Here is a 21,779-nt window from a genome sequence, read left to right on the forward strand (position 1 = left end):
TGCTAAGAGATGTGTTTTACAGAGCGGTAAATGCGAAGTTGAGATTTATAGTATACCTTATCTGTAAACTAAAAGTTCTTGAGTGTTTCAACTCTGTGTGTACTCAAGTATACAGAGTGTTATGCCAAACTGAATCCTCAGACTTGTACTCTCCACTTTTTGACCAGAGGTCCTTTCTGGTAATTGGAGAGAAGACACGCAACAGTGAATATCTGATTGATGCTCCCTGAGATCGACAAGGGAATTACAGTATCAAACAGTTTGTTTTCCTTTATCCTCCTAATTAACCTCTCCACACAGACTCTTACACAAGCAATAGATTGGGTCCCCAGAACTTTACCTGCTGACATTTGGTCTCCATTTGACAGAGAGGGGAGCTAGTGAATTTTGCCAGGCACAAGGTCATCTATTAGGAAACCATTATCAACCATAACAGCCATGTCAGATGACAGGAGAGGCGCAACGCCTGATTGCCTGGAGGTTTCTTCGTCACTCACAGAGCCTTCATGGAGTGCTGACACAAGTGGTACAGCACCATATGGTGCCATACTACTGTGACCTAAGGGTGCTTTGTGATACTTAGATGAGAGAAAACTTCACTCTGAAGTGGCACAGAAGGAGGAGTTTGGTATTGCAGGTCTGTGCAGTTGCAGTTGATGATCACCTGGGTGTTTGCATGGTCCCTGAACTCATGAGGAAGATGAGCTCTCATTTTATCAGGTGTCATCCATATGCTAACAGATCGAAGCAGGCAGAAAAAGAAGTTGGTCCATGTGTTAATGATTCTGCAGACTGTTGTGCAGTGGATGGTAAAATGATGGCCAAGCTCCCTCTGGGTGCATCTACTTGACAGGTAATTCTGAAAGAGGAAAAAATTTATAGGAACCAGTTTCTAGTGAGAAAAAAGGCATCAGTATTACAAAGTTTATCGCTTTTGTGTTGCTATGGCGCTGGTGTAACTTACATTATTTACGGTTGCTCTGCTGAAAGCCTCCTCTTTCCCATCAGAGGCAGAGGCTTTTCTCTCTGTGCCATCTTAGATGTTGCTGGTTCAATATAAAAGGTTTATAAAAGGTCAGAATTCAATCGGTTGAAATCAACTGGGGAAATCTTTAAAACAAAATACACTATTAAATGTTAGGGTGTTTGTAGTCAGGTTATTGCAACATTCAGAGTGTCCTCAATAAATACCAGCAGCATGAAAATGTGAAAATATTTTTGATTAATGTGGTTAAAACCTTTAAATTATTATAACTCTAAAAAGTATTTGCAATTAGTATCAAGAAGTTTTTTTTCCAGTTGATTATTTTACTCAGGACAGGAGAGTATACTTAGTGTAGGCTACATATTAGACTCTAAACCTTCTCAGCGGGGTTTAGGCCAGGTGACAGATTTTTGTTTTTAACACTTTTGTGTTTATTAGGCTACACAACTCGTGTATCTTCAGTGTAATAGGCTACAAATAAAGAAAAAACATTGAATGAGAAGGTGTGAGCAAACTTTGGCTTGTATTGTAGCCTACCCTCCCACAGGAAGAATGGAAAAACATCATATCAAATTGATTGATGAGGGAGTCGGACGGTGCGTAGAGAGGAACCGTCGTTGCGGCAGCTTTACATTAAGGGGAATGAAAACAGTGACGGACCCATGTGGGCGTGGTGGAGTCAGTTTCCTGTTTTGAAGGCAAGCGAGTAGCGTGAGTATCCTGAATGAGTTTGTATAAACTTACCTTCTTCGGGTAATGTCATTATTATACCAATATCAAAAACCTAACAGTGATAGAGTGGAGAAAGAGCTAACGTTGTTAGCCCCAACGGTGACGTTCAACATGACCATGACGATGTAACTTCAGTCTTTGAGCATAAAAACAGTCGCCGTCAGTTAGCAGCTACACGTAACGTAACGTTACACCAACGAGCACTAAAGTTGTGATGTGATACAGGTTGTTAATAAATCGCATCATATCTCAGTCTTCATAGCGCTACATAATGTTTACTTTAGCACGTTAGCCTAATGTGCCGCCCTAACTCCCTTTGTTATCAGTCGGCTGAAGTGCAGAGATAAGTGAGCTCATTCAGTCAGGCGCAGACACACCCGCTGTCTGTGTCTCTGTGACTCTGACTGTCTGTTTGTGGTGGTTTCAGGAGGTGACTGAGCAGCGGAGGAGCCATGCCTTTCCTCCATGGGTTTCGAAGGATCATTTACGAGTACCAGCCGCTGGTGGATGCTGTGATGTGTGTGGTGGGGGTGGAGGAAGGAGGTGGTGGTCGTCAGGAGGACAGGTAGGCTACAGCCGCAAACTGTTTGACTGATTGTTTATGTTTCTGTGTGGTGCTTTGTCACAGACACTATGAAACCTATTGACATGTTTCCCCACTGTGATTTGATGCTTATTAATAACATGCACATTGTATGTTTGCAGATTCTGTCTTTATGCATAATGTTCAGTATTCTGCACTTTTTTCATTTTGCACCACTGGTTAGATGCCAAACTGCTATTCATTATTTCACCACTTGCTATGACAATAATATTAAATTAAATCTATGACTTACAGGAATGAAGTAATTGTTTCTGACTCAGTTTTTAGGGCAGTAGTATTCATTCTCTGGTTGAAACTAGGGATGCACAATAACCCTTTTTTTCCACCGATACCGATAACTATCTGCTTCTAATAACCAATGCCAATAACATTTTTAATAGTTAATATACACACCTGAGGTTAAGAAAGGCTAAGATGTAGTGAGTAAAAGATTAATTTAAAGCAGAAGTAAGCAGAATTTTTGTGTTAATATAAGTCTTAAATAGTTATATCTTCCGACAGCAATCACTTATATAGAGTGTTTGGTCTGAAACACGGGTCTGTCAGTCACTCTGCTCTGCTGTAAGCCGAGGAGAAAACTTTCCTTGTATCCTACAACCTTTATCCAATGAGGAGAGAGAACGGCATATAGGGGCGGTCCTCTCTGTGTGTGCAGCCAAGGGATGCGCGTGAATGAGGTGACGTAGGGACGAGGGCGGGAACTGCTACCTCCATCTGCTGACAGGAAGTTAGCCAAAACCACCGGATCGCTTACTTCTGCTTTAAATGAAATCTATGACTTAGAGGAATGAAGTAATTGTTTCTGACTCAATTTTTAGTGCAGTGTAGTATTCATTCTCTGGATGCACAATAACTCTTTTTTTCCACCGATACCGATAACTATCTGCTTCTAATAACCAATGCAATAACATTTTTCATAGTTAACTTAATATACACACCTGAGGTTAAGAAAGGCTAAGATGTAGTGAGTAAAAGATGAATTTAACATTATAGTTCAGCCTCTGACTTAACCAAATAATATTACCGACATCATCTTCAACCTGAGCCTTCAGACATGTAGGATCCCTCTTCTCTTGAAGACCTCGTGCCTGGTGCCGGTTCCCAAAGTGGCGAGGCCAGCAGGACTCAGTGACTACAGACCAGTACAGACTTCTCATATTATGAAGACTCTGGAGAGACTACTACCCCGCCACCTAGACCTCAAGTACAGCATTCTGTGGACCCCCTGCAGTTTGCATACCAGGAGAACATTGGTGGTGACGATGCAATCATCTACATGTTGCATCGGATTTACTCCTTCCTGGATTAACCTGGGCGATCCAGGCACTTTTCCAGTGCCTTTGACACAATTCAACCTAGAATTCTAAGAGGAAAGCTGGAGAAGATGGGTGTAGATCCAACCATCATCTTGTGGGTCTATAACTATCTTACAGAGCGGCCACAGTATGTGAGGCTGGGGAATTGCATGTCAGACACAGTGAGCAGTGTAGGAGTACCACAAGGTACTGTGCTCTCACCTTACCTCTTCACACTTTTCACTGCAGATTTCACATCTAAATCTGAATCTTGCCATATTCAGAAGTACTCTGACGATACGGCCATAGTGGCATGTGTGAAGAAGGGACAGGAAGATGAATACAGGGACCTGGTGGGGGCGTTCACAGACTGGTGCAACAAGAACAACTTGTTGCTTATACATCAAAGACCAAAGAAGTGATTATTGACTTTGGCAGGTCCAAGAGATCCTTCCGGCCTGTGACTGTGGATGGGGTAGACATTGAGAGGCTTCAGTCATACAAGTACCTTGGAGTACACCTTATGACAGGCTGGACTGGTCCGTACACACAAGTGATGTGTACAAAAAGACACAAAGCAGGCTCTTCTCTTTGAGAAGACTCAGGTCCTTTGACATCTGTAATGTAATGCTGCGCCTGCGTATGTTCATTCAGTCTGTCATTGCAAGTGTTGTGTTAATGTTTTGTGTCATTTTTAGCTGCCTGTCTAATGTGAATTTCCCTTTAGGAATGAATAAAGAATCAATCAATCAATCAATCAATCAATCAATCAATCAATCAATCAATCAATCAATCAATCAATCAATCAATCAATCAATCAATCAATCAATCAATCAATCAATCACTACTGTAATCATAACAAAAACAAGAACAGTTATGACTCTTCATAAATCAGTAGTTGTTATTGATTCAACAGACTGAAAATGAGCAAAATCAAGGCAGCAATATTGGGTAACTATAATTTGCTCTAGTAATCTTCAAAAAATGTCATTATTAGACTAATATGTATATTTTGGCCAACAATTATCAGCCAATATCGGGACGATAATTATATGTACTGATAGTTATGGTGCATCCCTAGTTGAAACGTTGGTTGTCTTTATCCAGACTTTGAATGTAATAGTGCTTCTTCTTTACTCTTGTTTTCAGAGTCAGGGGCCCGGAGGACCAGTCTGGTCTGTCTCTGGTGGAGCTTCTGGAGCGGGAGTCCCAGTCAGAGGTGTTTGAAGAGGGCATCAGCTACGCTCTGTTCAAAGTGGCGGAGAGGGGACTGGTGTACGCAGCTGAAATCCTTCTACGCCACGGAGCTCATCTAAACTTTGAAGGTGAGAAATTACTGCTGGTATTATCTATCTACCATGTTCAGGAAATAGGGAGTAGGCACACCATTTCCAGCCTCTTTCCAATTAGTTTCTTATTGCTGTGATTAAAAAAAAGAGAGAGTATTATCAATCCTGGATAATAACATACTGTATATCATAATATGATGATAGCACACAGGATTACAAGTGAAAGAAAATGATGAAGCCATGTGAAACTCAAACTTCAGGTTTACTATAACAAGTTTTTGTCAAGGGGAAATGTTTTTTGCTGTGTGGAGAGTGTGGATGGTAATTAGTTTACTAGTGTCAATCTTGTTTCAACTTTTTTGTGTGTGATGATGGTTTTCTTGCTGCTACACGGACCATTATTTTTGCTCTAAATTCATAAAGGACATTTAATGACAGATTTCACTTCAAAACATGAGTGGACCTGCTGTTTTCCTACTTAACACAACTAACTGCACATGTATAATGAGCAAGATGTCATCTGTATACACTTGAGAGATGAGTCCCTCTTTTGCAAATTGCAGTGAAAACTTGCCAGGGCTCAGCCAAACTCTGCTGTGGTGACCTCTGGTGGATGTAGAACTCCGTCTCCCTGGGGACATAATTAGGGGATCCATGCAGAGACTCCTTCATTCATCTTTCACGTTTCTTGGATGCCTCTTTAGTAAAAGTTGCCACTGACAAATGCTCCCACAAAGCATGCAGCATGCTCAAGTTTCTCTTCTCTATTTTTAAGCATTTCATATTTTTTGTCTTATTATTTAAAGCCCCAGTCTGTAACTTATTTGGCTTTTTATTAGCAAAAATCAAATATGTCTTTCATAAATACGTATTTCACTGAAGTGGAATCACACCCGCATACAAATGAAAGCTTTCTCGTACCTTAGAATGAGTTGTTACAAGTCGTTACAAATACATAAGTGGGCAACGCACCGAACCAAGGCGGCCATGTTGTATCGCCATTTTTTACGTTCAGTGGCAGCGTGACCGTAGGTAACCACGGAAACTCAGAGGAGCCGTCGGCTCGGGGAGAAAGTTTTCCAGGTAGCGCCTGTTAAAACTGTCACCACTGTGTAGTGTGAGGAAGGACGGAGGCACTGGTGTTGCATTCAGGTGCAGTCAGGCAGACAGCCGTCGGCAAACCAACCGAATGTCATTTTACTCAGTGAGAGAAAGACGGTAAAACGTGGGTCAGGTAAACAATACGACATCGCCATGACAACATATTGTCACACCTGTATTGTTTTGCCTCGCCGCTTGTTTATCCTGTTACATGCAGCGTCTGTTGTCTGTCTGACGTCTGCCCGATTTCATGTGAATGCAACATCAAGAATACGTTCCGATATGCAACCGCACCGCTAGATGGGGGGAATTCCTACATATTATAGTACCTTTAAGAATAGGCAACGTGCATATATAGGTTATCTCTCTCTCTCTATGTATATATAAACACATATGTGTGAATATATGTTTATCTATAATCAAGACACAATTTATTCCATATTTATGTGTGTTTTCTACTCTCCAGACCCTGTGTCATACTACAACCCACTACATATAGCAGTTTTGCGGAACAGGCCAAACATGGTGAGGCTGCTGGTCGGGCACGGAGCCGACATTGAAAAGAGGGACAGGGTGAGGAAACTGTCTTACTGAAATAAAAAAGTGTCTGTCACCTCTTGTCATCAGCTGGTGTTAACACTAGTATGAACTATATGTTACTTGGTAGATCCATGAGAGCAGTCCCTTGGATCTTGCCAGTGAGGAGTCAGAGAGACTGCCCTGCCTGCTCACGCTGCTGGAACTCGGTGCTGATGTCAATGCCAGGGATAAACACGGTATATTTACATTGGCCAGCTTCATTCCGAAAAACATTCATTCGGTCGCTCATTCATCCATTCGTTCTGAAAAACTGATGCATGTGGTCTCATCTTTTCACAGGGAAAACACCTCTGCTCCATGCGTTGGCGAGCAGCGATGGACTCACTGTGCACAACACGGAGAACATCCATCTACTTCTTCAAAGAGGTACTGACTGAGAATGCCACTCATCTCCACTGTGCTTTCTTGTCCATTTTTAGTTGATTAAATACCCCTCTAACCAGATCAATAGGTTTTGGGTTCCCAGGTGATACACATTTTTCATTTGAACCTATCATTTATTTTTTATCAAGGGAAAAAACAAAAGACTTGGACAAACCACGTTCAACACAGACAACAGCAAAAAATGCTAAGATGCTCACTTCTAATAAAAGGATCATTGTCACTTGTCATGTTGAGGATTTGTCAAGTTGTATAATAGCCTCTGGAGCCTTGTTAAGAAAAACTTGGATGATGTCATAGTGATGTCAAGGGTGGGGGTGTATCTCAGCTTGGGCATTTCAAATTCATTACAGAAAGCGTTCATGACAAACTGGTGTTTTGGAATTGAAAGACATAGTCATTTACCATGTAGATCTAATAGGCCTAATGAAAGATCATCATCATCATCATCCAACACGCTGCATTATGGGAAATATAGGAGCCACTGAACTTGAGTTATACAGGCTAGAAGTCAAGCGTCTTTTTTCTATTACCTAATTTCTTTATTTTTCTTGTCAAAACAGTGCTGCATATTGTTTCTAGATAAATTGGCTCTTTGTTTCAATTATATAATATTATGGGAGACATGTTCTGAAATGTGTACATGACATAAGAAATCTGTTTCAGGTTTTAACACAAACGTGACTCTGTGATGTTTTCTCCACTGCAGGTGCTGACGTGAACGCTGCGACAGTAGACGGTGAAACGGTTGAGTCCTCACTGGTGTTTCTGGTTAAGGAGGCCTTGGAGGCCAACACGGAGGACGCCGCTGCCATCGGTAACTTCTGCCTGAAAGCCGCTCAGCTCCTGCTGACTCACGGCGTCGACCCCAGCTGCTGCCTGAGCGAGGACGGCGAGCTCTCTCTGACGCAGACCAGCCTGGAGCACTTCGACCACCTCTTTCCCCTGGCGGTGCTCTTGATGCAGAGCGGAGCGTCTTTGGTTTGCTCCTATCACGGAGGCACCTGCTGGTCAGGTTACAACCTCCTCATCCAGCGGCTCCAAACAGCCCTGGAGCAGTGCTCCGATCAGAGCCACGCCTCCGAGCTCCTGGAGCAAGCCGAGGCGTTGCTCGACTTAGCGAGGGTAAACATCCCCACGCTGCAGCTGCCTCTCAGGCTGGAGCTCCCTGTGCCCGGTCAGGACCCTCACCCATATGGTCAGGCTCTGGTTGACCTGCACAGCCGGGCAGTAGAGCGCGAAGCCAGCCCACCTGCTCTGCGTTGCCTTTGCAGGGCTTTTATAAGGGGCCACCTACAGCCCTGGCCCCTGGAAGACAGAGTCAAAGCCCTGCCTTTACCCGACAGACTGAAAGACTTTCTTCTCCCTGAGAACACATATACCCCCAAACCTGGTTGGGACTGCTTCAAGCCCCAGCAGAGCCAGCGCTGACCGTGTAACCTACTGCCTACTTTTTTTTTTGTTCTACCTAAAATCTGTAATGAAAGACTGAACAGGCCCTGAAGTAATTAGAATACGATGCCTGGACTTGTGTCCGTAAATGAAGCTCAAACCTATCAAACCGTCGGGGCCTTTGTTGAATTATCTTTATGTGTCGTCTGTGCCAAACTTACAGACAAATGTGTGTATGTTTACTTACAGCATACAAAGTTATGTATGTACAAATTTTGAATTGTAACGTGTAAGTGGTCATGGTGATGATTAAACTGCAGTACAAGCGGTCAACAGTGTGAAGGATGTTGCAGTACAGAACAATCGCCACCTGATGGCAGTGTTGCTCCTGCATATCGAAAGTAGCTCAGCTTCTAGGGTCAAGGATTCGGTTATTCTCAGTGCAGCCTATTAAAGTTGTTCTAGCGCAGTGAGGTCCATCTATATTTTATTTCCTCAACATGATGGTGTGGCATTGTGTAAATTCAATTGTGTGTCTTCTTCTTGCTTACCATGAAGGGTGGACCAATAAAGCAAGCCACGTGTTTCACCCACGGTGTCCTCATAACGTGCAGTCCAGTAGATGCATGTCGACGTTGTTTGTCAACACATAAGTGTTTTTAACTGACCAGGTAGTGGCAGTGCAGCGCTGGATCTAACTGTTCGGCTCACCGGCTACCTGTTATAGGGGAATAATCGCGGCTATTTGTCTCGTGGTTGTGTCTGTGCATACACCAAACATCAGTTGGGTGAATGCTGGAATAAAGACGCAGGAATAAAACAGTGCAACACTGCAGGAAGAGTGCGCCTGTAGATGTTTTTTACATGGTTTCACAGTGTAGCTGCAGCCGCTACTGGCGTGGAAAATTATATTAAGCATTCTTAATGCTTATGTTTAAACTCAGATGAATTTCTAGTCCCTTTTTTTTTTTTTTTTTGTCCATCCCGTCTTTGGTAATAAAACAGTCACTGAAAGAAGCGTACTATGATGGTACTGGAACACCATAGGGTACATATGTGTTTGCATCCATGTGTGTGACAAGCAAACTAAATAGGACATTGTGTTACACAACTAACCCCTTCCTGACATTGCTGAAGCTGGAGTGGCTCCAAGGCTTGCAGGCGCTCCAGCTCCTCTTGGTTATCTAGGTCACAGCCTCTGAGGAGAAGAGCCTCAGCAGCAGCAGCAGCAGCAGCAGCAGCAGCCCTGCATGACACACGCTTCACTCTCCTGTCTGTCTGAATCTCCCTGCATAGGCTTGACAAAACCTCAACACTGGCCTTGGTCGAATGAGGGAGAGAGGGAGGGAGAGAGGGGTTGCAGGAGGCAGAGCAGTGGAAAAAAAAAAAAAAAAAACGTTAAAGATACAGAGACGGCATATGTGGAATGGTTGTGGGAGCACTCATGGAGGACACATGGAAATGGAAATGGCAATGTTGGATTACATTTATACAATACACTAGCTGTAGGAACATAATCCACCCAACCAACAATCACAATGATGGGGAAAAAAAACAGCCATCTTCCACAGAGTCCAATCCCTGCTTGTAGAAGGTGATAGAATAGAGATAGTCGGGGGGGGCGGGGGGGGCTAAGCCAGTACTCTCCATCCAGCATTTATTGGAAAACTGTGCGAGTGAAGCTTGGTACTGAAATTAGTTATTGATCTATTCTCTCCCTGAAGCCCATGGGTCTTTCCCACCACACCTGCTCATTCTCTCATAGCCTTTTCTTTCACCGCAGCCCATTGTATCTTTCAACCTTTGCTTCGAGCTTCAGCGTCATTTCGCTTGTTTTGTGCTTTCTTTTATTTTCTTCGAATCACCTTCTCACGCCGAGAAGTTATCTCAAAATGAGATCCCGATAGCGTGATATCTGCTAGAAAGTTTGATGTTTCAAAAAGTAAGATCGGCTGTGGAGGGAGCAAACAGCTCAAGACTGGTTCATGAAACCTTTTTTTTTTTTCTTCTAGAAAGTGAAGCCACTTATTCCAAAACTGACTTACTGAATGATGACATATAAAAACCTGATGTGTAACATGCCTCGGCTTTATTTAAATATGTTTTTTTTCTTTAGATAATGTTCTTCTTAGTCTCAACCAGTTCTTTTCTCATCTTACCACAGACTAAATAATTGAAGTTTCATTCATGTCATACTTGCATGCAGCACAAGGATGTTTAATGGCACATATCAGAGTAGATGCCTTCAACAATAAACTCACACAACTTTATATCAATTAAAGGAGTCATCATCCGGAAATTGTATTTTTCCTTGTTTTGTTGTTTTGAGTTTTTTCGTTTGGGCTCTTTGTTTAAGCCAGAGTAGCTCATGAGGCTGCACACTGCAAATTACCAGATTTTGACTCTTCATAAACACACCTCTCCTCCACCACCCCGACTTCCGCGGCACCGCCATTACTTGTTGTTTTATTTCCCACTGTAGCGCTGTTATTTCGTCACTTTATTAAGTTTTAATATTTTTTCATGCGATAAAGTAAGGGTTTAGATCCCCAATGTGTGGTTAGTTTATCCAAATAACGGCTGTTTAGAAGTTTGCTCCGACACTGGGAGAAGTGAAGCTCCAGCGAACACCACAGGAGCGGCTCCTCAGCAACCCGTCTGCAGAGATCGTTGGCCGGCCAAACTACGTCGTCATGCCGGGGGAGGAAACGAGTAGAGATTTACCACCGGCTGGTTAAGGCAGAAGTAAGCGATCTTGTCATTTTGGCTAACTTCCTGTCAGCAGATGGAGTTAGCAGTCCCCGCCCTCGTCCCTACGTCACCACATTCACGCGCATCCCTTGGCTGCACACACAGAGAGGACCGCCCCTTTATGCCGTTCTCTCTCCTCATTGGATAAAGGTTGTAGGATACAAGGAAAGTTTTCTCCTCGGTTGACAGCAGAGCAGAGTGACTGACAGACCCATGTTTCAGACCGAACACTCTATATAAGTGATTGCTGTCGGAAGATAGAACTATTTAAGACTTATATTAACACAAATATTCTGCTTACTTCTGCTTTAAGTTTTAATATCTTTTCCTGCGATAAAGTAAGTGTTTAGATCCCCAATGTGCGGTTAGTTTATCCAAATAACGGCTGTTTAGAAGTTTGCTCCGACACTGGGAGAAGTGAAACTCCAGCGAGCTCCAGGAGCGGCTCCTCAGCTCGTTAGCCGGCCAAACTACGTCGTCATGCCGGGGAGGAAACGAGTAGAGGTTTACCGCCGGCTGGTTCAATTCTTTTTAGGAGATAAATGTTAGTCTCATTGATGAAATCTAACAATTGTGGCAGTCGTATTAGTTTGTTTGAATGAAAAGTGAAGCTTCACACAGAGCAGCTCTGCCCCGGGGCTATGTAGCCTACGTACAGAAATCACCACATTTGCATCAATAAATACATGTTTTACAATGAACCGATTAAATTTTGTTTTATTTTATTAAGTTATATAACATGGTTACAGTGCACGACAGAGAGCAGCATAGTATGCGGTTTCCAATACAGCCTGCATGTAGCCCACTGGGCCATGCAGCCACCATTCCGGCTCTGTCCTTCCTGCGTCCAATCAATGCGCGCCTCATTACATATTAATACAATGAACATCCGGACCAGTCAAAACTTCGCGCTTACTCTCACGAGAGAAAGTTGTCGCATGAAAAAGTGTCAGAACAAGCTCTATGTTTGATTTTTTTTTTTTTTTTTTTCTAATAAGTTTTAAGAATTGATTCAAAGCAATTCAAGGGGGACTGGATACAAAAAAAAAAACAGGTGATGACTCCTTTAAAGCAGAAGTAAGCGGAATGTTTGTGTTAATATAAGTCTTAAATAGTTATATCTTCCGACAGCAATCACTTACATAGAGTGGTTGGTCTGAAACACGGGTCTGTCAGTCACTCTGCTCTGCTGTAAGCCGGGGAGAAAACTTTCCTTGTATCCTACAACCTTTATCCAATGAGGAGAGAGAACGGCATAAAGGGGCGGTCCTCTCTGTGTGTGCAGCCAAGGGATGCGCGTGAATGTGGTGACGTAGGGACGAGGGCGGGGACTGCTAACTCCATCTGCTGACAGGAAGTTAGCCAAAATGACCTGATCGCTTACTTCTGCTTTAACTTAAACTAGAGCTGATTTTAGTCACATTAATTACTACACCCAAGACGGTTGAGTTCTCGTGTGAGCCAAACAAAAGTAAAATCCCAACAAATCGGCCATTGAATGAGGATAACTCAGTTTCAGATGTATACGTTGTTGATGTCAGTTGCTCGTTGGCCGGGTGCCTAGTCTGGCCCTAACCTTTTCATTAACTACCACGTCACCAACCGAGGGAGGCTGTGATCTATTCCAGGCCTGGTTCTCCTATAGAGCAGAGCCTGTGCAGATGAATGTGCATCTCCTTGTCTTTCACTAGACATTGTCTAGACACGGGATAATTGCAGACATCACTGAACACTCAGCTGCTGCCTGAGACCTCATGGGAGTTGAGGTGGACTTTGGAGGGAAATGGCCAGCAGTCAGCGAGGGGGTCACGCCGCACACTCACTCACTCACTCACACCCCCCTTTAGGCTGTGTGTTTGTTTGTGTGTGTGTATGTGTTTGCCTGTGCATCTACATAGCCTACTGCTTGGGATGTGTTTGGTGGTGTGAAGGCAAGTGTGGATTTGTCCGTGTGTGAGAGAGAGAGAGAGAGAAAGAGTGAAAGAGAGCGTAGACATTGAAACACACAGCGCTCACAACCGCAGATGTGGTGACTTCATCAGAAAAAAATGTACCCCGTCCTATTGCTCCACTAGTGTTGATGGGGCTCACCAAAATTAACGGCTGTTAATACAAAGTGAAGAAAGCTAAATTCTCACTAGTATGGCAAGCCATTTTAACATTTAAAAGCCAAACTGGATATGTGTTGTAGATGTCTGTAATTCAGTTTTGCCTAGTCAAAAAGAACATTTCAGATATCTGCAACTACATTCTTCCTATCCACAATTGTGATTTCAGATATCCACAACTACGTTCTTCCTAGGACAAATGACGTCACTTTTGCCATTCATGTGTATGGGGTTTGTCATTACAGATATCTACAATTCAGTTGCAGATATCCGCAATGTGAATTACAGATATCTGTAACTGAATTACGACTAGTACTAATTCCAGTTTGAGATATCTACAATTTGATTCTGATTTAGTCATAATTCCAGTTCAAGATATCTTTAATTCACCTCAATTAAAGATATCTACATGTCCCTTTTCGGATATCTTAAATTAAGTTTTGATTAGGCGAAATGACATTGTAGATATCTGTAACTGGAATTATGACTAGTCAAAATGACGTTGTAGATATCGCAAACTGGAATTCGTACTAGTCGTAATTCAGTTACAGATATCCGTAATTCACATAGCGGATATCCGCAGCTGAATTGTAGATATCTGTAATGACAAACCCCATACACATGAATGGCAAAAGTGACGTCATTCGTCCGAGGAAGAACGTAGTTGTGGATATCTGAAATCACAATTGTGGATAGGAAGAATGTAGTTGCGGATATCTGAAATGTTCTTTTTGACTAGGCAAAACTGAATTACAGATATCTTGAATAAAAAATCCAACTATTCAAAATGTAATTACGACTAGTCAGAAAGACGTTGTTGATATCTACAATGTTAATTCCGGATAGTCAAACTTAGCTTTTAAATGTTAAATCCGCTTGCAATACATACACTAGGCCATATGTACTCTTGTCTTGTGTTGGCTTCCACTGCATTTGATTATTGCTGTTTGGCGCACACACTTTTCGATGTGGAGCATTGACTGGGCGTGTGTGTGTGTGTGTGTGTGTGTGTGTGTGTGTGTGTGTGTGCGTGTTGTGGGGGTGTCGGTTGGTCTGTCGGTTGAGAGATGGTCGCAGGTCGCAGGGTTCACCCAGGGCACAGGACTAATCTCAGTGGGGGTGGATGGGATGCAGGATAAGTGAATCCTGTTGGGGCAGGCTGCTCCAGGTGTTGGTTCCTCCTCTAGACTGACACGTGCTGACTGTTGTGTTCACCAGCCAGGAGATTAGATTGAATGGCTTTTGTGAAGTTTGTTTCTGTTTTGAAGAAAATACGTAAAGATATACATTTGTTACTTGCCAGACATACTTCTTTGTTCACTTTTATGCAGTTTTTTTTTTCTTTCTCCCCCACGTACACTTTGATGTGTTCTTTTCCTGTTGGTGCCATTCTAAAACGTGTTCGACTACATGCCGGTAGTTTCTTTGTTGAGCTTACATGTCTCTTCCAGTCTCTTCGAGGAGACAGAAAGAAAAAAAAAGTCAACTAACCAGACTAGTTACTCCCAAGTACTAAGACAAGCCTGTTTTTGTTCTTCTTCGATGGGGATTCGTTTGAGAGTGGAGCACAGCTAAAGAGTTACTATTCCATGCTGCAACTCCTATTTTAGAAGCACACAAATCCACCACCCTCTACATTTCTACAACTGACGCCATTTCACAGAAATTCCAGACAACTGGCGCCTGAGCTCTGCCTCCAAGAAGGACATGATGAATAGGACACACCCTTGGTATGCTAGTGAATGGTAGAATATATGGCACACTGCAGTGTTACAGCCTAGATTCATTACAGCCTCTCGTCCTAACTCTTTTCAGTGTCGTTTTCCCCTGCTTTTCTCCCCCTTGCGTTTCAAGCTGCTCGCCTATTTTTAAAAAGCTTGAATTTGAGTGAAATGCACTGAGGCACCAGTAAGGCGAGCTACAGCTCTTTCCAGCGCTGGTTCCTGATCCACCTCTTTGTTGTGGTCTATGCATGCCTGCTCTAGTCACATGACTGCGTTTCTATGGCAACTCGGGTTTGAGTAATCATTTGCGTTACGACCTTTATTCCCTTGAGGAAAGGGGAGGGGGAGGTTAGACTGAGCCTGTAGAAAGAGGGAGCAAGAGGAAAGAGAAAAGACAGGCAGAAGGGGAGCGGCAGAGAGGCGCAGGGAAGGAAAATAGGCAAAAAACAACGGCTGCAGAGGGAAAGTCTTGCGTTTTCTTGCCTTTTTTTCTATTGTATGTTGTGTCTCTGTCTTTAGACTGAACGTCCGCCTCAACCTCTTCCTCTCTGAATTCAGTAGTTGGGGGGAAAAAACGACAAAAGCCTGCCACTAAACATTGGGTGGTGTGCTTCAGTTTCACCATTATATCTTTTGTGTTGTGAGTCACTCTGTGACTAGGGCTGGAGAGTGAGTTTGGTTGGAGAGGCAGCAGGCATGTATGTTTCATAAGGTCCCACACACACACACACACACACACACACACACACACACACACACACACCTCCCCTTCGTTTCTTCTCGGAGGAAAAGCAGCACTGTGCCACATGTGCAAGTCTCAGCAGAAACAGATTCTGTATGTTCCTGTTTCTTGCTCTCCCGGCTGCGTTGTCATGGTTACCGAGCTAGTCCACCACGGCACGCAGCTCCTCTCACTCTCCCTCTCCCTCCTCCCTCCCTCTCCCTCCCTCCCTCTCTCTCGCTCTCTCTCTCGCTCTCTCTCTCTTTCTTCACCGTTGGGTGATTCAACCCATCAGTTGGGTTGTGTCATCTCCTAGATGGAGTTTCTAGCTCCCACATCTCTTAAATGGAGTTTTTTTCAGTTTGGTCCTGTGTACCAGTTGGATTCTAGTCTGAGAAAATGGAATAATTGTGTATGTGTGTGCGTGTGTGTAGCCTACGTGTGGCTGGGTGGGGTAAATGGGTGGGTTTTGTGGGTGTCTTTTATCAGTGGTGAGGTGGGGTGGGGGATCCAGCATTGACAGGAGGTGGGCTGGACTAGGGGGCTGGTGATGGACACTATGGGGGTTGTAGTTGTGGTAGTAGTGGAGGTGGTGATGGTGCTAGCTGCTTCCAGGTGCCTGTGACTGGGGCTGAATATGAATGAGGGGCCCCGGTTCTCCAGAGATGGTGGCTGGGGGAGAGAGCTGCTAAAACCCAGAGAGCAGTGGAGCCTGGCTGGTTGAGAGGCCCCCACAAGCTGCTGACAGGAGCTGCAGCTAGCCATCACGTTAATTAGCGTTTTTACTCTAGCAGCGGCAAATAGGGGGAGTGGGTTAGAGAGGGATGTGGGGGTGGTATATGACTCATAGACACAGTATGGTTTATTCATGATGGAGGAAGGGGATGTGTGTGTGTGTGTGTGTGTGTGTGTGTGTGTGTGTGTGTGTGTGAGAGAGAGAGAGGAGAGAGGAAACAGACATTTGATTTGCGCACAGTTTTCTCTGTGTGTGTGTGTGTGTGTGTGTGTGTGTGTGTGTGTGTTGTGCCTTAGTAGATCACTGATTGGCACCAAGCCAAGATATTATTATGTCTTGAACATAATATCAGACATTCATTGTTATTTTCTCTTTTTTCCCTCCAATATTCCCACAATTTTACGATACACATCTGAAATATATTCATTTTATTTGAAACTGGATCTTTCCTGTGCTTTTCTGTGATACAAACAGTGAGGTCCAAAAGTCTGAAACCACTTTTCCCATTCAAGTTAATGGGAAATTGGAACCAACTGTATATGGAACAGGAAATTTTCACAACACGCACTAAGATAAAGTTAAAGTTATAATATGTAGGAATTACCCCCATCTAGCAGTGCGGTTGCATATCTGAACGTATTCTTGATGTTGCATTCACGTGAAATCAGGCAGACGTCAGACAGACAACAGACGCTGCATGTAACAGGATAAACAAGCGTCTATGTAAACAAGTGGTCCGCCAGCACGAGGCAAAACAATACAGGCGTGACAATATGTTGTCATGGTGATGTCGTATTGTTTACCTGACCCACGTTTTACCGCCTTTCTCTCGTCGAGTAAAATGACATCCGGTTGGTTTGCCGACGGCCGTCTGCCTGACTGCAACATGCCGCCTTGGTTCGGTGCGTCGCCCACTTATGTATTTGTAACAACTTGTAACAACTCATTCTAAGGTACCAGAAAGCTTTCATTTGTATGCGGGTGTGATTCGACTTCAGTGAAATATGTATTTATGAAAGAAATATTTGATTTTTGCTAATAAAAAGCCAAATAAGTTACATACTGTGCCTTTAACATAAGCCACAGAGTAGTAGTACTTGTTATTATTTATTTCCACCATTACCAAGACGTTATCGATCACTGGCTTTGGGGGCCTGTCTGGGAAGGATCAGACTGATGAAATGGGTTAGGGGTGCCTCTCTCATGGGTGACCTGACCTTGTCTCCTCTGCCTCAGCCCCTGACAGTGATCCTCGCCCCCCGGAGAGATGCTCAGGATCAATAGATTGGTCTTTTACCCACACCAATCACCCAGGACTCCCTATCCAGGTCGAGCAGAGCCGAGGAGAGGAGAGGAGAGGAGCTGCTGCAATATATATATAGAACATTCCAGAAGAAGCATCTCCTCCTCAGTCTGTTGGCTTGCTTCATGCCAGAGCAGGGATACGAGGGCTTGTGTGTTTGTTTGTTTGTTTGTGTGTGTGTGTGTGTATGTGTGTGTGTGTGTGTGTGTGTGTGTGTGTGTGTGTGTGTGCGTGTAAGAGGCTGTAAGGGGGGGTTACATTACAGCTATGCTATTGTCTAATTGTCTCCTCTTATCATTAGTGACAACCATGACCTCTGTTATTGGCATATCTGCATTCTGCCTGCACTGCAGAGCCTCCACCACACTACTCACAGCGTTTTCTCTCCCAAGAGCAGCAAGGCCCATGCCTCATAAATACAAACACAATCTCTCCTACACCTCCTGACTGCAGGACAGGACTCCACACATATCTGCCCGTGGAGCGCAGCCCATTTGCATACATATTAAAGTGACGCCTCAGAAAAAAGGAAGAGAGAGAAAGAGGGGGGGGAAAGGGAAGGAGGGGAGTGGGGCGGGGGGGAGAGAGAGAGAGAGAGCGGGTATATGCAAACAAGGCTTTCATCTAATATGCAAGAACCGGCATTGCTCTGGCATAAATCTGCATCTGAGCTCAGGCAGAGAGCAGAGCCCATTTGACAGTAAATGGGCTAGGGATGGCTGTCAGATGCACAGGGGAACACTGTGTTACCCCACAGAGAACAGGGCCGATTGATCAGTAGGCTGGCGTGTCATATATAGCAAGAACAACAAGGTAACAGTAGTACATGCTAAGTAAAACCTATATGAGGTGGAAAAAATGAGAGTAGGCTATATCCAGATAATATGGAATGGTTAAATTAATACTTTAATGTTTCGGGCAATAGCTATGCTGTTTACTTGTTTAACATTCATAGATTAAACAAATATGTGAGCATAACTTGCTAATTAGTGGATTTTTGAGGTACTGGTGGATAGGCTATGTGTTACCTTTGGACAAAACTATCTGTCTTCTCTTGTTTCTGAAGAACGTGAGAGTGGTAGCCTATCTACGTCTACTCTCAGCAACAGAGCAGCAGAAATAGAAAATGTTAGCATGCTAGTGTAATTCTTGGACTACATAGGTGTATGACTATAAACTAGGCACAAACTTTTTTTTTTTTTTGGGGGGGGGGGGGTAATTTATTGGTCATTTTTTAATTAATAGAGGCATTGATGCAATTGAATTGTTAAGCGTCCATCAGAGAAGTGCCCATATTGTGACAAAACTGTATTTGCCCCATCCCTAACCCCCCAGCCCAGGTAGCCTAAGACAAAGAAGACCAGGATCAACATCTAACAACAACATCAACAGAACAGCAATAATAATAATAATAATAATAATAATAATAATAATAGCCAACTGATTAAATGATTAGATGAATAAATAAAAGGCAAGGGAGAGGGAGACAAAACAACAAACAAACAAACACACAAACAAACAAAAAAACAAAAAACAAGTTTGCTCACTCACTCAGCACAAAGGTCGGCCTGGCTCCAACTTTACAGGTAGTTCAATTAAGCATGTTAGCATTGCAGCTGCAAGTATTTTAGCTTGCTACAGTAATGTAAACATAAACAGCCGCACAGAACCACAGTCACACCAACATTCACTCTGTAGAAAAAACACAGTGCTTCTTATTTATTTGAATCGGGTGCAGTGGAGGAAAGGTCCAAATAGCAGAATACTGAAGCCAAAAAATCATCTTCAAACAAATTAGACTATTGGACAGGACAGAAAATAGAGGACAAAAGGAAGGGACGAAACAAAAACTAGCTACACTTTGACTGCAGGACAAGACTCCACACATCTGCCTGTGGAGCACAACAGGCAATGACATAGTAATTATTTTTTTATTTAGTGTTCCTATTTGGATGGAAAAGACTGCCTTTGCTAATGCAAATGGATTAAGAAAAAAACTACAAATACAACAATACAAAACAGTATTCAGACATAAAAAAATGAATTTTTTTTTTCTTTAAAGGGACATTGTGTAGAAATTACTCCCATCTAGCATTGCGGTTGTATATTGCAAGCAACTCAATCGTATTTTTCATGCTGCATTCACGTGAAATTGGGCAGACGGCAGACGGACGACAACCGCTGCACGTAACGGCATAAACAAGCCTCTATGTAAACAAGTGGTCGTCAGCACGAGGCAAAACAATACACGTGACAATATGTTGTCATGGCAATGTCGTATTGTTTACCTGACCCACGTTTTACCGGCTTAATCTGGACTTGTGTGACTAAAATGACATCTGGTTTGTTACCGACGGCCGTCTGCCCGACTGCAGGTGAATGCAGCATAAGTGTAACGCTCCATTCCTCCTCACTGCGTTACCGCGGTGACTTTTCACAGTCGCCACCTCCACCTGAGCCGACAGCTCCGGTGTCTCCGCTGAGTTTCCGTGGTTTCCTACCGTCACGCTGCCACTGAACGTAAAAACATGGAGACACCACATGGCAGCCAGCACCGAGCTTACCCGCTCCATGTAGATATGAATGATATGAACGGCTAATTCAGAGCTGAAAGGAACACTTCAGTTTGTTGATGGGGGGGGATTACTGATTAATGAAAAACATACTTTTGAACCAAATAATCAATTTTTGTGAATAGATAACAGGAGAAGTTACAAAATGTCCCTTTAAGTTGAATCTAATTCAGTTTTGCTGCAACATAACATAACATACAAACATACAACACATCCAACACCATCACCAGGCGCACATCACCATTGGATTAATTGAACACAGTATTTTTGTTGTTTACATTGAGAACATTGCAAGTAAAGATAATTGTAAAATTGTGTATTTGAGTGTGATAAACCATCCTTTTAGCTTCCAGTAAGCATTTGAACACATACATTAATAGATTTGTTTTACATTTGGACAGAGCCAGACAATAGGTCTTTGCCCTGGTTTCTAGTCTTTGTGCTAAGCTGAGCTAAGTGTCTGTTGTAGCTAGATATTTATGAGTAGTTTAAATCTTTTTATCCAAAAAGGCATATTCAATTAAAATCATGAACTCTTCCTGTCCTGTGTCTTCGTGTCCATGCAGCGTGGTCCCATTATCTTGTATTGAGGACATGTAGCCTACTGTCCCCGAACAGACAGATGTTCAACACCTCTGGAACATTTTTGCACAAACAAAAGTAGAGCACATGATGGCAGTGCTAAAGCAATAAAAAAAAGTGCACTAGTGAAACTTTACTGTCTTCAGAAACTGGAGTGCTGCCATGAGCTCTGGGTTTCCCCTAACTCTGTGAGTATTTCATGTTGGACACCCTTGAACTCCCTTTCCTGTTTTCCTGCCCGAGCATGTCGCATTGAAGCACGCCATTCTGTCTGTACAGGTGATCTTACGCACAGGAAATGGAAACTCTGAATGTGCATGTGTTAGTGTGTGTGCGCGTACGCGTACGTGTGTGTTTGCGGCGTCGGTGCGTGCGCGTTGGAATAGTCGGAGGAGGGGGGGCGGGGGTTGAAACAGGATATGTTGGGAATAACACAAAGCACAAAAAGTGTCACATGATCTGAAACACAGGGTAGATTTATTTGGCTTCAGAAAGAATCTGTTGCATGTGGTTTGGAGGAGAGAATGTTTTCCTTCTTTGCTCTCAGTGTGCTCAGACACAACACATGGAAACATTTTCTGAGAGGCCATGGGTCTGTGAAAAAAAAAAAAAAAAAAAAGCTCCAGACATTTTATTTCTTCTCCCTCTTTTCATAGTTTTTTTTTTCTCAAACTGATTGAATTACATATACATCTGCTCACCACATGTAGAAATATTCCGGTAATGAATATTTGTGATACACTCCAGGATCGTGAAGCGGATATGTCAATACTTTATTTTGGTGAGAATCAAGTGTTAGGCTGCTCTACCATGTGTCGGGCTGTCCGCTCTCTCCATGTGAGTGTGCCGGGGATATATCAATGAACATCCTATTTACGGCCTCTATTTCAGTCTGTAATAAA

At 43.2% G+C, this 21,779-nt stretch overlaps 1 protein-coding gene across 1 annotated transcript; it reads left to right on the forward strand.

Annotated features, from left to right (window-relative positions):
• The first annotated feature begins 1,666 nt into the window (after window positions 1-1,666).
• Window positions 1,667-8,968, forward strand: asb6 (ankyrin repeat and SOCS box containing 6). The gene is made up of 7 exons (XM_085787536.1): window positions 1,667-1,696; window positions 2,145-2,282; window positions 4,766-4,941; window positions 6,473-6,579; window positions 6,674-6,782; window positions 6,886-6,972; window positions 7,697-8,968. Exons 2-7 carry the CDS (start codon window positions 2,170-2,172, stop codon window positions 8,416-8,418), a joined length of 1,314 nt encoding a protein of 437 aa, XP_085643662.1. The 5' UTR covers window positions 1,667-1,696; window positions 2,145-2,169; the 3' UTR covers window positions 8,419-8,968.
• The last annotated feature ends 12,811 nt before the right edge of the window (window positions 8,969-21,779 follow it).

This window comes from Trachurus japonicus, chromosome 9 (assembly GCF_045865225.1).
Source record: "Trachurus japonicus isolate A0001 chromosome 9, Traja_1.0".
Classification (NCBI taxonomy): Eukaryota; Metazoa; Chordata; class Actinopteri; order Carangiformes; family Carangidae; genus Trachurus; species Trachurus japonicus.

Coding starts and splice junctions, on each gene's coding strand:
- asb6 (XM_085787536.1), top strand. CDS start 2,170: ATGCCTTTCCTCCATGGGTTTCGAAGGATCATTTACGAGTACCAGCCG. Junction 6,580..6,673: donor ACATTGAAAAGAGGGACAGG/GTGAGGAAACTG, acceptor GTTACTTGGTAG/ATCCATGAGAGCAGTCCCTT. Junction 6,783..6,885: donor CAATGCCAGGGATAAACACG/GTATATTTACAT, acceptor ATCTTTTCACAG/GGAAAACACCTCTGCTCCAT.